Here is a 15,964-nt window from a genome sequence, read left to right as displayed (position 1 = left end):
TTGATCGGAGGGTGGTGCTGGGGCGAGAGGCAAGTACGACAGACATGTTCTCAGGGTATGGCGAATAGGTATATCGTGTAGCTCCTAATATGGCTTTTGGGATCAATTGGATTGGTAAAGCTAGGGAATAGAAAGATGAGGAATAAGAAAAAGACGACGATGCAGCTCCGTATAAAAAGACCTCCATTGCGGTCAAGTCAAAGCCCAACACGACCGGGTTAACCTGCCAGGAAAGGCACGTCAAACAGATCCCCCATTGGATCTGAATGTCTCCACGCAAGATTTATTCTTGGCTAGCCGAGGATCACACAACATGCAGACGACGAAGGTTGGTGAGCTGATCAGAGACCCTGGCTGAGAGTGGCGGTCTAACTCTTTGGGGATAAAGTAACCGGTGCTTCGGCTCACGGGCAGCCTGGGTCAGGAGATGATATATTGGGGTCTCCGCACTTTCTGAAGAATTAAGATGCGCAAGTGTTAAGACCTGTTTTGATGTAATGCTTAAATGCTGTTATGCATTGTCATGAGGCAGAGTCACGATGCCCAACGATGGACGGTGAGTAGGCGGATGTCCGCTCACCCATGGCATGATGTTGACTGTGAGAATTCACATGTAACAAGTCAAAAAGCTCGGTACGTCATTGCAACCCTCGATTTACCTGTCAATCTAATGAGGCCCGCTACCGATGGATTTTGGTGCTTTGTCAGGGTCATTGTCTTCTCTCTAGCCTCTCTCCGTATTCACAAGAGCTGACTATTTCGGCGGATTACCAATGCGCACTCTCTCGATGATGATAAAACGAGGCTCTATTACCAACTCCTCAAGATGGCGGTGGCATTCTCGAATTCCCCAATGTCGATTGAAGCCTTGAAGGCTGTGGAGCAGTCGTGGTGACATTCCAGAATAGGTCTAGCGGGTACCACCACACACGCTTTTCCCAAAACGGCTCATCACAGCGAGATGATGTGACGATGTCTCGGGTTGAGAAGCCAGACAAGGCATTCCACAACGTCCAACCTCGATCGTTCCTATTTGAACCTCCTATTCCCACTCCATACGTCAACCCCTGAGCGATGCCGGCCGAGTCGCGTCCAGATGCCAACTCGAGTCAAGGACGGAAGAGTCGCACAAAGAGCTTCTCAGGATGCTGGACGTGTCGCGCCAAGCACGTCAAATGCGACGAGGCGAGACCGACGTGTAAACGTTGCCAACGATCGGGTATCGAGTGCGAGGGATATGAAGTTAGACTTTCGTGGACGTCGGTGAGGAACCCCTCGACGTTCCGCCCGAGGACCGCGTCGAAGCGGAAAGCGGCGCAGAGGGCCACCAACCGGCTGCTTCAGACGAGACCGCTGGATATCGTTGAAGAGACCGATTCTCCCCAGGACTCAGCTACTACAGATCCGGAAGATACCGCACTACCCGAAGAAGTGCCCGAAGAACCATTGTCCGGGGAATCCGCAAGCCGGGATCTACTACCAGAGTCTATCCCACCTTCTGAATCTACACAAGATCCGCGGCCACATATCCAACAAGAACCCTTCAATGGCGGGCTGAACTCCCGGATCTTTCACTCATACGAGCTACTAGGCCAGGGCCTGGCTACAAGACTATCATATGTCCCAGTCCAGCAAGAGCACAACCAGCAACAACCTCTCCCAGACCAACCCAGAAACTGGGAGCAGACTTCCAGCACGCAAGACAATATCAAGACGTCAAATGGTCTCACGCCTGCCAGCATCAGTGATATCAGTACTGGCAACCTGGTCATTACAGGTGTTTCTCAACCTACATCTCCTTTGCCAGTTCAGAGTCACGAGCAGTATCAACACGGGGGATCAGACGCTCAGACAACACGTCATCTGGATACTCTACACAATCCCGGCCTCGAGTGCGAGCTTTTGGAACACTGGACATTGCGTCTCTGCGATTCCCTGAATCCTGTTCCTGGGATTCATAACCCCATGCGGACCGCCATGATGCCCATCGCCCTTGAAGGATCTCGGACAGACTCAAAAAAGGCGACTGGCGCAACCGCGTTGTTCCATCTAATCTGCTCGGCGTCCGCATTTCACTTGGCACCGAAACGACCAACACCTGAGTCTAAAAGAGCTCTCGAGAACGTGGCACTTGAGCATCACAATATCGGCATCACTCACCTAGCCCAGAACATCCGCTCTGATGATCGAAACCAATGTGTGCCCCTCCTAGCATCCGTTGTCATGTGCATCATGAACGAAGCCATCACGCTACCTACGCAATTCTGGCGCCTTCACTTTCGCGGAGCTGTCGAGTGGGTGAACCACATTGAGCCACAGGTCTGGCGGCAGAGCGAAGCAGCTTCGGCTGTGTACCAAATGTTTATAGGGATGGCGACTCTTGTTCAGGCCCAGCTGCTGTTTGACGGCCACCAAACATCCTTTTGGCATTTTGCGTATGATCCCAGATCGCAGCCCGAACCGTATGCGCTCAACCTCGCCATTGGCCTTCCTCAGCCGATTCTCCAGGGGATTCATACCATGAACACCATCCAGATGCGTAGGAAGTCGTTGAACGGACAGGCACCGTCTCGTCAGGCTCTGGACCGGCTTGAGCTCGAGCTGTATCTGTCGGTGCCCGCCAAGCCGGATGCATCAACCAGCAGGGAATATGGCGATCTGATCTACCATCACGGCTGCACATTTTACTATGCGGCTTTGCTCTACATGAAACGCACTCTGAAGGATACTCCCGTAGCTGACGTGCAGCCACTCATCAAGCAGTCGCTGAACCATCTCGAGGCGATGCAGACGAGTACCAGCGAACGCTTCTCGCCCATGATCTGGCCCGTGGCTATTATCGCATTCGAGATCCTAGACGTCGGAATGCAGCACCGCATGCTCAAATGCCTCGACTTCTTCCTTGACAGATCGGACCTGGCCATCTGGGCACAGATCAGACATCTAGTGAGGGATCTGTGGTCGCTGCGAAAGGGTCCGTCGGTAAATCTCAAATGGCACGAGACCCTACTAGGGTCCATGAGTGACAGCTTCATGCTGCTGTGAGCGCGGCTAAAACTGCCGAACTGCAGAAAAAGCCTAGTTTCCTCGTCAATTTTCTCCCCCGTTACCAAATGAGCTTATCTCTTGGCGGGGCTCTCTGCTCGATCTCACCCATCCGCGATCTCAACTTGCTTCTTCTTCCCCACCATTACTCAAGTTTTATGCACGTTTGGGCTCCTATGGGTCGTGATTCGAACCTCTGACGATTAGCAGATCCAGCACGTTGCAGGAAAAGCCGCGCTGAGTTGCCAGAAGAGGTTTGGTGGGTAAGCTCGCCTTTGACGCGCCTCGATGGGGCAATGGACCCCGAATTCTGCACCAAGCGGTAAGAGCGGTTCAATGCGAAGTTCGGATGGATTTTTCGCTGTTATCTCTGAGAATTGATAAATATCTTTTATCTACAGTTGCTGGTTCTTGGTTTTGTCACCTTGATTGCATCCCCTCTGCACCATGTCGAGTCAAGTCACCCTCCATTGCGTCCGCCACGCTCAAGGTTATCACAACCTTGGAGCTGAATTCTTCAACTTGAGGGACCCCGCTCTGACGCCCCTTGGCGAGGAGCAGTGCGCCAAGCTCCGACACGATCAGTTCCGGGATCAATCCAAGATAAGGCTTGTCGCATCTTCTCCTCTGGTCCGAGCCATCCACACAGCATGTATCGTCTTTCAACCTACCCTTGAGACGCAAATTCTTCTAGCCATTCCAGAGGCTCAAGAAATTTTCGACTATGGGAGTGATATTGGAAAGGAGCCCGAGTTTCTGAAGGAGACGACGGATAAGCATGGGTGGCCTGTGGATCTCAGCCTGGTTGGTCGGGGTTGGAACAACAAAGATCTCGACGGACCAAACAGTCCCGTCAGTCCAGCCTGTGCAGCCCGCGCCCGCATAGTTCGAAGGATACTCCGAGAAAAAGCCAAAGAACTGAGCAAAGACACGGACGAAGAAATTCACATCGCCCTTGTAGCCCACGGAAGCTTCCTGCACTACCTAACCAACGAGTGGGAGAACAGCACACGCGGCTGCGGCACTGCGTGGCGAAATTGCGAGGCGAGAGCCTACAATTTCAAGGATTTTGAAGATGATGGTGCTTGGCTCGTTGAGACTGCTGAGAGTAGGGAGAGGAGAGGTGTTGAAGGACCTCCTGCGTCGTTGGAGAGGCAGAAGGATTTGTATGAGAAGACTATGGATGGGTGGGTTGGGCAGGGGCTGCCGGATTTGAGATCTGTTGCTACTGCTTCGGCTAAGGAGCCTCAACCGAAGCTGTGATGGGCGTGGGCTGGATGCCGCATGTTAACAGACTTGCAGAAACAGATGGACGCTGTTGTGGGAATTAGAGGGTAAAAAGGGATGCATAGCTTGACTTCCAAGGTTGCATATGTCTACAACCAGCCATGAGATATAGAATGGGTTGATAGATTTCCGATAGAAGCACTTGACATCAACCGGCTTGGCCTGCTCGAGGTCGCGATGTCCACGTAGTCTTTCGTTGGGAACATTGGGCGAGATGAATGCTTAAATACGGTTTGGCGCAGAACTCGAACCTTGGTCGAATAAAAGGGCCTTCCATGCATCCAGCACGCAACTATAATTGTTAAAACTCTATTACAAATGTCAACAAGCCCGTTCCTTACGAATATAAGAACAGCTTATCTTGCTTGCCAGCATACATCCAAAAAGCCAAAGACCCATTCGCCCTTGTCTCAACTACCTACCTATTCTACAATCCCGTCATGGACATGTCATGTATCGAAATCAAAGATCACTGCTGCCGGTGCCAGCGTGTTGCGGCCTGGCCTGGAGTCACGATGAAAAGGGTGGCATCACATGCAAAGAGGATCATCTGTCGGCTACGACCATCACCGGGGCAAAACTTGGATTGCCGTCTTCTCCAGTTGCCGGTTGATATATTTGTCGCCGTGATTGATCATCTGTCGGAAGTTGACAGGCACGTGTTGGCCAAAACGTGTCGAGCTTTTTGGACCGATATACGTCGACGCTATGAGCCAATTTCTTCGCTATCCAAGAACCAATACCTGAGATATTTGATCAACATCTCGCGGAGCAACCCAGATGTATGGGTTTGTGAGTTGTGTGCCAAACTGCACCCGGCGAGGAATCAGACCTGTCCCCGACACGCTCGAAAAAGCTACTATCTGGCTGGTAGCAGCGTCAAGCTATCGCTCCAGCATCGGCATGTCCAGCTCGCTTTGAAGTTGGACCGCCTCGGTAACCTCAACAAAAGGCAAAGGAAGTTGCTTGATCAGCTCACAATGTCTCACCGAGCCACCCTTTCAACATGCTCAACGATAAGAGGAGCTGTGAGATGCAGATACGATGCGTATCCCAAGATCATACAGGGAAGGTACATGGCGTTATCAGTTTGGACGTACGAGCAGTGGAGCGAGCCAATATCTCAGCAGGTCATTGAATTGTTCTCGATATGTCGGCATCAAGGGCTCACTTTCACAATGGCATTTACTGAAATGTCTTTCTGGGACTACGAAAAGGAAAATCTCGAAACGGGCGGCAGACCCTCCAAGGTTAGGCATGCGCTGCGCTTCGCTTTCGAACTTGCTCGACAGCGCCCAGGAACCGCGGTGGATGGCTCCTGTGCGAGCTGTCCCGTCGACTTCTCGGTCAATTTCTCGCCCGAGAAAATGATTATTCGAGCTTGGCATGATTTTGGGCCTGAGGGCTCGCCACTGGATCCTGCTTGGATGGTCCATGCCAGGCATCCACTTTGTTCCCCTAATGAGGCGTTGACACTTGATCACGTCGAGGGAAGTGTTCGAGAGTTGTATGAGTCATGAGGGAAGGGAAGAGAAGGGGGGATCACTACGTTTTGGGCTACAGTACGGGGGTGGAGAAAAATGATGTTGTTGATTAAACCTTGTACAATGTTGATGTTGAGTGATGAGTCACGAGGCTATTCACAAGTTTGACCACTGGTGATGATTGGCCAATGCTGGGGAGTTCTTTAGGGACGGGACTTCATCTGCTTTTCTCCATGGAATAGGGAATTCGCTCCTTCCGTCTGTCTCTACATCATCAGCATTGTGAAATATGTCTGGTGCGAATGTTGATGATGTGGAATTTGCGCATGGCTCGGGGTCTGGCCTACCCCAGAGTACCAAGAGAAATAGTTTAGGGGGAAAACCCTTATTGTCTTTCTACTTCCTTCGATAATGTGTTAAATGAAGTTGAAGGACTACACCATCTAGGCAAACAAGAGTAACAAGTCATAGGAACGCCTTAACCTAGAGTAACATCAGGTTTACGATATCCACACGCGGCGAGACATGGTATTATGAACCTTGCACATACAAAACAGCACAATGTTCATATCCAATTATGTTTGCCTATGCTCATATTCCTCCTGCCTAACACCCCCCCTCAACTCTAAGTAACGTCATCTCCATCCGGTACGAGACAATTCAGTCTATACTCATACCTCACCGCAGTCAACATTCCATTAATGCCCAAGTCTGAAGTTATTTACTGTTGATCAAATTTATACCGGCTAAGACAAATGAATACTATACATAACGTCATTTCTATGCGGACATGTGGCCATAATTATACAAACCAAAACAAATAAACAAACGCAATGCAAACCGCTCATTTTCTCCGCGGTGGTGGTGATAACCCCTGTTGCTCCTGATCTACCGCCAACCCAATACTCGAATGAGACCTCCTCTCATGCCCATACTCCATACTTCTTACACTCTCGCTTCCCCTGCCCAATGGCCAATTGTCGGATTGTGGTGATGTTGGTGATATGACGTTGGCTACTGGTGTTATTTCAGGTGTTGGGTTTTTATCCCAGAATTGGAAACCTCCTGGGGCTTCTTGCTCTTCGGGTATATCTCTCAGCTCTACTCGCTCGGGGTTTCCGGCTGCTCGTTCTTCGGCTAGGGGGAGGGTTGCTGAGACGTGTTTTGTGCTGCGGGATTGTGTCCAGCCTGTGCTTTTTCCGCCGTCTGCTGTTGAGTCGAGTCTTCTTGATGTGAGGGATGTGTGGATGTCGCGGAGGATTGGTCGGAGGATGGGTATGCATTGGACGATGATTGTTCCGGCAACTTCGGATGAGTACCAGATTTGGGACATGCCGTTGCGCCCTGTGAGGGATTGTGAGCGAGAGTTGATGACAGTGGTTTAATGTAACTTACACATGTAGTGAGCGTCACGGTCGTTCCCTTGATCCTTCCATCCAACGCGTATAGCCGCAACAATCGCAACACTATCACCTGATTAGCCAAACCTACCCACGTATTCGCAAAAATCATTGACTCACATCATTCCCAGACTCATTGTGAGACAAAGGCCAACCTTTTCCGCCCTCCGCATTTCTAATGAACGTGTAATCAACCAAGGAAAAGAAGCAAAGACAAAGTCCATAATGATGTTGTAAACTGGCAGCGCGTTAGCAAAGATGCGATGCTTCCCTTGAGGCGTAGGTGACTCACCATTTCCTCCCTCTTTGAAATTATCCCGAAACTTCCACCCAATGCAAAAGTCGAGCCGGTACCAGTTCTGATAGCTATCCTTGTCGCAAACCTTGGCCCACTGAAATATGACCTTCAAGATCATCCAGATGTTCATGGTGAAGATGCAGAACCACAGTATCCATTGTTGCCATCGGTTACTCATTCGAAGGAGCGTCACGCCGAAGGCCGTCTTGGTCCATGCTTGTCCGATCAGGTTGCCGCATGATGAGATGTTGATGAGGATGTGCATGCGATCATCCCATTGTTGCTTGGAGTTTTCGAGGACGTAACCGTTTCCGAATTGGTAGACAATGAGGGAGTCGGTTGCGAGAAGGACGCCCTTGTGATTTGTTAGTTGGTGTGTTGGTACAGGGGCATTAATGAGACACTCACCCATGAAACAATGAGTATGTAGTCGTCATACCACATGCCATGCCGTCGAGTTATCTTTACCCATAGCCTCAAAGCCAAAAAGGCTGTCGCACCGAGGAACAAACACCAAAGACCAGCGTTGAGCTCTGGATATGGATTGACGAAGCCATGGACAGGCTCGTCGTCGTCGTCGCGAGGCGTTAAGCTCATGGCTTTCTGCTACATTCTCGGCCGGCCGCGGGTCTCTCTGTAGGAAGGCGGCGCAGGGGGGGAAGAAGTAAAAAAAGAGAGGAAAGTGAGACAAAAAAAGAAGAGTAGAAGAAGGGACGGGAAAGGAAGACGAAACCCCGCGGCAAACATGGGTTGACTTCCTTTCTTACGTCCTTCTTTTTGCCGGTAACGGTATAACTTGGGTGTGATATGTGCAAGGGGTCCCCCCTTGTTCATCGGGTGTCGCGTTCTTTAATCGATTGGGAGGGGGGGGGGGGTGAGAAGTCTCCATCAAAGTTTCAAGAATAAGCTTGGAACCCACTCGTTGTCGCCTGAGAAGTATTCGTAATTGCTCCGTTCGAAACGGGGAGGGCGATAAACTGACGTAACGATAGACGAGGGAAAAAAGAAACATGGCTCAACTGCCGTATCAAGCTGAAACGAAAAACGATGCGCTCTAGGAACCCGACGACACAGTTAGAGTTTAGGTGAGGCCGTGTTCCCGCAGAACGATGAACCTGACACGAAGCCCTACGCAGGCGTGGTTTCAAGCCTCTCCACCCTCACCCCAGTAATCCAGCTTCCAGGAAGGGATTGCTAGCCCGCGCACACTTCGCTAGAGTTTTGTGAAACGATAGAGTCTGGCCTGGTTCCTGCAGGAGTACCCCTGTCGCGGGAGCTAGCCTGACGCTTCCTATACGTGGCATAACGCTCCCCCGGATTGATTGCCCTCCCCCCTTGAGCTTGGACCTTTTCTTCAAAGCACGTTGACTTTTTTGGACCAAGGCATCCGTGCAGCCATGTGGTTACTTTTAGAAGGAAATCAGTGGCAACGGAAATGTGGCCAGTGGCTGCCTCTCGGTGACTGAACAGAAAACAAGGTCTTTCGTCCGTCGTTGGTTTCAGTGGCTTATTTCTGTGCCCGGACTCTACGCCGGCTCCGGAGCCTCGATTTGGGATTCAAGTCCGATTCTGTAGCCATCGAGTCTTTTTTTGTTTTTTAAACTCTCGTCGTTGTCCGAGGCCCCCGAGCCGCAGATAGATTACCACATGTGAAGATTCTTTCAACTCCGATTGATTAATACAGGCTGTTAAGATCGCGGGTTAAGCCGTCTGCAGTGCTGTTTATGTGAGAACTTCCCGTGTCCGAGGATGGTCTCCTGATTAAAGTGAACAAATTTCCCGATGATCAGTCTCTTCGAAATGTGATCGCCTTCCAGGAAGACGGTACGGTAAGAAACACTTAATCTTGCAGTAAACAGCCCCATGGTTATTCAAATCCCTTGCCGCACAAGATCCAACAACCAACACACTGGGTTCGCTTGCACACTGGGCACCGCAAAATGCGTGCAGATTAGCATCATGTCATGCATCCAGTTATGGAGTCTCGGTGAAACGCGCGACATGGTCATGTCATCTTTCCCTGCATGGTCGGCGGGGCCGTGGTCGACCCATATCCATTCCAAGGAAGATTCTGGGCGGCAGTTGAAGGGGGAATAGTTTCAACGTAACAGAGGAGATGAAAACAAAAAACATCTGCTTTGGATAATTCGTGAGTTATTTGTTGGATTATCCTAGCGTGTCTTATCCTTTGTGCGGGCTACCACGACGACGGCCCTCACAACTCTCGTCCTATCAAACCAGTTGAACAACCGCCCGGCTAGTTTGAAACCACCCAGAGACACTCCGTATTCTGCGAGTAACTCATCCTGTCGATCCATGTATTTGACCAGTCCCGAAAAGACATCATCGGTAATCTCCTTGATAGTTATAAGCTTTCGGTCATACCCGCATTCAACCAGCTGATCTCGATATTCATTCTCTGTCAGGAAGGTCTTGAGGGGACATCCCATCATCTTGCCGATGAGACGAGCTTTGAGGATGTTCATGGCAGAAGCTGATTCGTTGATAAGGAGATCGAATGCCATGAACTGTGCATCGAGCTCTCTGGCTGCGTGTTCAAATACGGGCTTCCTCGATGGGGAGAAGTGGTATAAACAATCAAGAGCGAGCAACCATCGTTCGTTGAACCTCTCGTCAGCCAACGAGTAGACAGCATCTGCCACCTGAGGAGTCCACGTTTCAGGCTTTGCAGCATTTGCACAAAATAGCTTGAAAGATTCAGCAGTGACTACTCCAGCATCGTTGCCAGAGTTGGCTATCTCGCGGTAGATTTTTCGTCGTGATGTTTGAACCTGGGCCTCGTTGAGGGTGAGACCAACGTAGCGAAAGTCATCCCAGTTCTGTGACTGGGCGAGTCGTGCGAGTTCCCATGTTTGATCGCCGCAGCCAAAGCCTAGATCTAGAATGGCAAGAGATCCACGTGATCCGGCTGCGAGGAGTTCCTCGTCTAGGAGTCCAGCGGCGCCGATGACTTGCTTGAGCAAGGCTGCAGAGGACTCGTGGAAGTCCTTGATGGGTTCGCCGGAGGGAGTTTTCCTGGAAATGTAAGCCTACCACGGCATAACCAACAGTGATACTATAGAAGCACAACTGCAGATTTCATAACCTTACCAGTATCCAACGTTCATCCACATGGACGGCGGGGGAGATCTGATGTTGAGCTTCCAGTGCCCCAGACCGTAAATGTCGCTCTTGTGCAGAATGGTAGTGCCAATGAGCCCTGCAATAACTATGGTAAAAACAATGCCCCAGATAAATCCAGTGGCAAAGCCACCCTGAGTCGAGGATGAGTCCATCTTGAAGTATCTCGCCAACGGCCACAACCTCTCTCGATGTTGCGAAAGCTGGCGTTGTGATGGCTTCGTCTAACTGGCCTGATGTTCAACAGACCCACATCGCTAGCTGACTAAGAATTGTGCATATGCACACATTGAATTATGCTCGTATCTAGATCTAAACGAATGCTTCTCTCATAAACTCATGGCTCAATGTCAATCAATGTTCATTATTCCTCCCAAGGAATCACGACCCCAAAATCTGACGCGATCCTCATTGCTGACACGACGCATCCCTCAAGAAGAACCATGCCGTCCCAGCACCAGGCCCCCGCCAACCAGACGTTGTCCTGCCCGTTGACCCAAGCAGCCGCCGTGTCATCTTCCTTCTTGGCGGACCTCGATTCCCCTACGAGCTGCTGCACCAGGGCCTGGCCCTCGGTGCTCCGCAGCGTCCTTGTGAATCTCGCTCTGCGAAGGGTGGTGGCTTTCGATTCTTGGTCTTCTTGCAAGGGGCATGTGCTGACGACGACTCGGCTTGGCATCGTGTGCAGGGCCTCGGTCCGGGCGCTATCTGACTTGGGGAATAGCGTCCTCAGCGTCATGGTCTCGGATGGCGACGTGTCGGCGAGGTGATGCATGCAGGATTTGACACTCTTGTCGCTGTCCTTGACTACACACATATTTCCTCCGGTCTGGGGCTTCAAGACGGTGCTCTCGACGCGACGGGTAGGGAGTATCTGGAGCATCGGTCGCAGCGGCTTGAAGATTGCCCCAGCAACATCCGGCGACACGGCAAGGACCACACGATCGAAAACCTGTTCCTCGATGCGCGATGACCCGTCGACTGTCGATTGCCAGCGAACAATCACCGATTCCCCGTCCGAACCTGGTACAGCTTCAATCACCCGACTGTTTAGATTCACATCCTCCAGGCCCTTGGTCAACCTTGCCTGCACCTGCGAGACGCCTCCGCAAACCGTGTAGTGCTGCTGCCCGTGGGAGCGCTTTTTGTAGTTGACAATGTCGCTCGCAGGAAAGGCAAGGAGCTCGTCGTGAGAGCAGGTTGACACACCGCTTAGCAGCGGGAGTAGGTAATGTGATATGTATCGTCGAGGCAATCGTATTCTCTCGAGGTAATCGGCCAGCGACTCGCTGTATCCTGATGATGTCGCGCGTCCCTCCAGCGGGGAAACAAGGAAGCACGCCAGCGTGAACCAGAATTGACAGACAATCAGGTACAGGATCTCGATGATGTGGGCCAAGACACTGCGATTTCCAGGCCACGGTGGTGGCATCTGGTGTAGATTCGACGCGTGCACAAAATAGCTCTCGTCGGGTCGGTTCGTTCCATCACTGTTCGTAGGGAATGCCTTTGCGAAGACGAAGAGGAAGCGGGTTGGGTGCAGGGGGATTCGAAGGTGGTGATACATGCGCAGTAGGTGATGGTAGTAGCCGCCAGCGTTTGCGCGCATGGGCAAGTCGATGCGCTCAGTCAATTCGGTTTCTTCATTCTTGACGGTGACGGAGGCGGAATCGAAAGAAAGGCGGTCGGCCTGCGAGAGTCAGAATTATCGCGACGCTGATGCTTGTTGAGATGTCTCCCCACCTGCTCAAACAACGTCACCGAATACCGTTCTTGTTCATCACTGCGCAAGAGATATGCCGTGGTCAATCCAGCGAGTCCTGTGCCAATAACGGCGACCCTCTTCTGTGCGACGAGGTCATGCCCCTTTGACGACACCTTCTGTGGTTGTTCCATTGAGCAATTGAGTTTGCGCCATCATCAGCTGCCGCCACTGAAGTTTAGACTTTTACCTTTGGTCCCCCCTGCCGCTTTTTAGCCTCTTTCTCTTTCCTTTTTTTCCCACAACCATTTTTTTACCCTGATTAATTGGTCCATTCTTATTGGGAAGGTACCGTTGTGAGACCGGCGCAATTATTATGCTTCGCCGATGACCGGTGCAACAATGGCCCCGAGCCGAGGCTTGTTGCGGGTCGGTCAGCGTGTCTCAACAATGCCAAGTTTTTTGCACATGAATTCGTATCGCAACTCAACAACTGTCGATTTTGTGGCTTGATACCATGGTGAACGTTTCTAATGCCCGTCCAATTGGCATACTGGTCGGATATTTACTGACCTGTGCCGCTATCACTGCCCGCTGTCTACACCTTCTTTATCGCCGTTCAAAGGTTTCACCTCGGAAAGATGCATCTCACCGCCGTAATGCGATACTTGTCTTCAGCGCCCTAGCGGCCGTAAGCCTTGCAACCACTTGGTACCATATGTTTTGCTTCTTCCAATGGTCTTATCAACAATGGGCTTTGTCCGCGCCAGCCGGTCTTGATACCAACAAGCTTCACCTAGGAGAATGGCTTCGTGACACAACTCTTTTCAAGCAAGCTTGGGTGTCTACTCTGGAGAAGCCGCCGAGAGCTTGGTGGTCGCTTCAGATTTTCGGGTTCTGCGCTATCTGGAGTATCATGCTTGCAGCTCAGTGTAAGTGAACCAGAGTCTCAATTGTGATAGGTGCTAACACGGCTGTGGTTGTAGCCAAGAAGGGGAGAATTCCGCATCTCTGGATTTTCATGCTGCTAGGCCAGATCGTAGCCATTTCCTTTGCTGCGAACCTGTCTTTCCTCGCTTTTACCGTCTTTGATGAAGGGAGCCCATCAGGGTCCAAGAAGAGTGCAAAAAAATCCAAGCCCGACTCACGGACAGAACAAGGTTCCTGGCTGCCCCTTTCGTGGTTGGCCATTCTTGCCATCAACCTGGGCTGTGCTATCGCCATTCCAAACAATCTCGACCACCCACAGTTCATGTTTCTACTGTTGGCCCCTCACGTACTGGCCTTTGTGCCGCTGCTGGTGAATTGCGTGTTCGCTACCCCGGCCCCTTCACGATTGTCACAGCAGCCACCCTTGGTTGCCCAGGCTGCAACCATGGCCATCTTGCTTGGTACAGCTATCACGGGTCTTACGAGAGAGGGCGGGGGTTGGGAGGATATCAAGACTGCATTGTATGAGCATCCAGCCGTGAGCAGTGTAGGGTGGGACGTCATCTGCTGCTGGACGAGTTTTACCGCCTGGCATATCCTAGGCAGAGCATGAGCTTGAATGACTTGGGATGCTGGTTGAATCAAGGATCACAAGGTCAGGAAGTAAGACTAATTCACAGTCCGGCTTTGATTCTCCTATTCATACTCGATAACTCGCCATGTGAATGTTACCCATCGTCGTCATGGATGATTCCCAAACTTTAAGATGGGCAAATAAAGTAACCTTGCGTGTGTTGCTCAATTGCTTGTTTATGTCTGTAACTATTGAACATAGGTGGCCTCGCTTGCTTGTTGAGCAAGTACCTTGGAGGTTATTTGTCATTTCCCCCAATCTCGCCAGGCTGGCTAGAGCTGCTGGCTAGAGCTGCTGGCTAGAGCTGCTGGCTCCAACGTTCTGAAGAAGCCGACTCTCTCCCTCCTTCTCCTCTCTTTGGAATCGCTCCAAGGCGTTCAGGAAGCAACCTTCACAGATAACGAGACCATCCTTCGCGGGGTTCAACTTGCAAGTGGTGCATTTGGCACCTTTTATCGACTTTATGGCCTTGAACTTGTACTTCAATCGGAATTTTCCCCTGCAGAGCTCACAATGGGAACCTTTAAGGACAACAGGGTTCCCACATCTCTGGCACTTACCCTCGGTCGTTCTCTTTATAACTAACTCGGCCTGACTTGCACTGTGGACCTTTAAGCACCTGGGGCACCTTGAGTTGCCTTCGATGGGGATTAAGGCGGGACAGCGCAGACACTTCTTATATAGGGGTGCCTCTTCTGCCTTTTTACTAGGCTCGGCGAGCGAAGCGTTCTTTTTTCCTGCAGAGCTCATGGTTGGCGGCTTGGTTTCGCTGTAAGCGTCTGAGTTAATTTATTGGCATAAATGCAATGCTCGTGCTTTGCCTGGCTACTAGTGCTACATTTATAAGCAGAGCGTTCATTGAACATGGTCTTAATCAGAGACTTTCCATGGCATCGGATACCCAGTCACAGTGTTTGACACATAATTGCATTCAGGTTCAATCCCGCGAAGCACCACCCGTGATGCTATGCAGCTCCATGCATTTCTATCGTCTTTTTGGGGGATTCTGGCTTTTTCGCTGCTTAGGTGTGACTCAAGCAAGTTTGACTGGTGATTTGAGACCAAGGGGATTTCGTGAAAAAGAAAAAAGGGATGGTTCGACTTAGTAGACAGTGTTATGAACCTGATAGCGCTTCTGAGAGACGCTATTAGCTACAATAATGAAGAAGAAAGTTATTTAATAAATGCTAGCATGACAACTCTAAATATGAACAGGGCATGTATCTACTATCTTAGAGCCTATGCCGGAACAAACCGAGCTCTCCCATCTTCCTATTCTGCGTCCTCCCAAAGTTGTGATTCAACTAAAGAGCATCAAGGTTATCAGCAGCGTCTTCTCCACAGGTATTACTGACCCCTGAAGAGCCGTTACACTCACCTGTGTGTGGTTATGAGTGAAATAGTACTTGGACATCATCGTTTCATTTTTTGAGAACTATTGGAACTGCCATTACGTTTGGGCAAGCCCCGCGAGGCTGAGCGAGCCTACATTTCCCTAAGGATTAAATAGCTTCTTCGCTTCCTCTTCCTTCCTTTTCATTACTTGCTGCTCTCGCAGTCTTTGCATGCTTGGCATACACCGGTGCCATCGTGCACAAGCTGCGTTTTGCAAGTACCGCAAAGCACTCCTTTTGAGCGCTTTGCTTCCGCCCTGATCGCCTGGCGTCTGAGAGAGCAGGCTTGGCACTCGAGAAACCCCGGGACAGCCTTTTTTGATGCGCACACGGTGCATATGCCCTCTCTCTTCATCTTCTGGTAGCTCTTTTTCCTCCTCTCATTATGTTTAAATCTGCAGCTTTCACACATTTTGGTACCGAGAGGGACTCTGTTTGGACATCTGACACACTTCTGAGTAGCCGAACCGGGGTCTATAATTGGCTCGGGAGGTGGATCTCTTCTGTGTGCCTCTATGGCCTTTTGGCTGGGCTCAGAGGGCAAGGGGGTTCTATTTTGTGAGGAACTCATGATCGAGGACTTGGTAGACTTAATAGTGTGACTTGCTTTAATCAAATGAGGGCCCAATTCGTCACCTGCTGGCCCCCT

General features: G+C 50.8%; 7 protein-coding genes across 7 annotated transcripts; 4 read left to right on the top strand and 3 right to left on the bottom strand.

The window, feature by feature from the left end:
- Positions 1 to 1,074: 1,074 nt before the first annotated feature.
- On the top strand, positions 1,075 to 3,045 carry NECHADRAFT_86666 (uncharacterized protein; the record flags this gene model as incomplete). The annotated part of the gene is made up of 1 exon (XM_003042758.1): positions 1,075 to 3,045. One exon carries the CDS (start codon positions 1,075 to 1,077, stop codon positions 3,043 to 3,045), a length of 1,971 nt encoding a protein of 656 aa, XP_003042804.1.
- A 447-nt stretch (positions 3,046 to 3,492) lies between these two features.
- Positions 3,493 to 4,572, top strand: NECHADRAFT_72734 (uncharacterized protein; the record flags this gene model as incomplete). The annotated part of the gene is made up of 1 exon (XM_003042757.1): positions 3,493 to 4,572. The coding sequence occupies one exon, from the start codon at positions 3,493 to 3,495 to the stop codon at positions 4,306 to 4,308; it is 816 nt and encodes a 271-aa protein (XP_003042803.1). The 3' UTR covers positions 4,309 to 4,572.
- A 200-nt stretch (positions 4,573 to 4,772) lies between these two features.
- On the top strand, positions 4,773 to 5,852 carry NECHADRAFT_86664 (uncharacterized protein; the record flags this gene model as incomplete). The annotated part of the gene is made up of 1 exon (XM_003042756.1): positions 4,773 to 5,852. The coding sequence occupies one exon, from the start codon at positions 4,773 to 4,775 to the stop codon at positions 5,850 to 5,852; it is 1,080 nt and encodes a 359-aa protein (XP_003042802.1).
- Positions 5,853 to 6,660: 808 nt separating this feature from the next.
- Positions 6,661 to 8,111, bottom strand: NECHADRAFT_52144 (uncharacterized protein; the record flags this gene model as incomplete). Its single annotated transcript, XM_003042667.1, has 5 exons — positions 6,661 to 7,160; positions 7,212 to 7,282; positions 7,337 to 7,454; positions 7,509 to 7,869; positions 7,923 to 8,111. The coding sequence occupies 5 exons, from the start codon at positions 8,109 to 8,111 to the stop codon at positions 6,661 to 6,663; spliced, it is 1,239 nt and encodes a 412-aa protein (XP_003042713.1).
- Positions 8,112 to 9,685: 1,574 nt separating this feature from the next.
- NECHADRAFT_86662 (uncharacterized protein) lies at positions 9,686 to 12,551 on the bottom strand (the record flags this gene model as incomplete). Its single annotated transcript, XM_003042666.1, has 4 exons — positions 9,686 to 10,564; positions 10,626 to 10,883; positions 11,098 to 12,345; positions 12,399 to 12,551. The coding sequence occupies 4 exons, from the start codon at positions 12,549 to 12,551 to the stop codon at positions 9,686 to 9,688; spliced, it is 2,538 nt and encodes an 845-aa protein (XP_003042712.1).
- Positions 12,552 to 12,827: 276 nt separating this feature from the next.
- Positions 12,828 to 13,985, top strand: NECHADRAFT_72732 (uncharacterized protein). Its single transcript, XM_003042755.1, has 2 exons — positions 12,828 to 13,289; positions 13,344 to 13,985. Exons 1-2 carry the CDS (start codon positions 12,875 to 12,877, stop codon positions 13,898 to 13,900), a joined length of 972 nt encoding a protein of 323 aa, XP_003042801.1. The 5' UTR covers positions 12,828 to 12,874; the 3' UTR covers positions 13,901 to 13,985.
- Positions 13,986 to 15,023: 1,038 nt separating this feature from the next.
- On the bottom strand, positions 15,024 to 15,727 carry NECHADRAFT_86660 (uncharacterized protein; the record flags this gene model as incomplete). The annotated part of the gene is made up of 4 exons (XM_003042665.1): positions 15,024 to 15,073; positions 15,177 to 15,225; positions 15,300 to 15,326; positions 15,500 to 15,727. 4 exons carry the CDS (start codon positions 15,725 to 15,727, stop codon positions 15,024 to 15,026), a joined length of 354 nt encoding a protein of 117 aa, XP_003042711.1.
- Positions 15,728 to 15,964: the final 237 nt, after the last annotated feature.

The sequence above is a fragment of the Fusarium vanettenii genome, assembly GCF_000151355.1.
Source record: "Fusarium vanettenii 77-13-4 chromosome 11 genomic scaffold NECHAsca_32_chr11_3_0, whole genome shotgun sequence".
Classification (NCBI taxonomy): domain Eukaryota; kingdom Fungi; phylum Ascomycota; class Sordariomycetes; order Hypocreales; family Nectriaceae; genus Fusarium; species Fusarium vanettenii.
Note: the sequence above shows the minus strand (reverse complement) of the source record. Positions and strands in the feature narration are given on the sequence as shown.

Bases quoted from the DNA above. Each gene is read 5' to 3' on its own strand.
- NECHADRAFT_72732 (XM_003042755.1), top strand. From the start codon at position 12,875: ATGGTGAACGTTTCTAATGCCCGTCCAATTGGCATACTGGTCGGATAT. The intron at 13,290-13,343 runs GTAAGTGAACCA...CTGTGGTTGTAG, and splicing joins TATCATGCTTGCAGCTCAGT to CCAAGAAGGGGAGAATTCCG.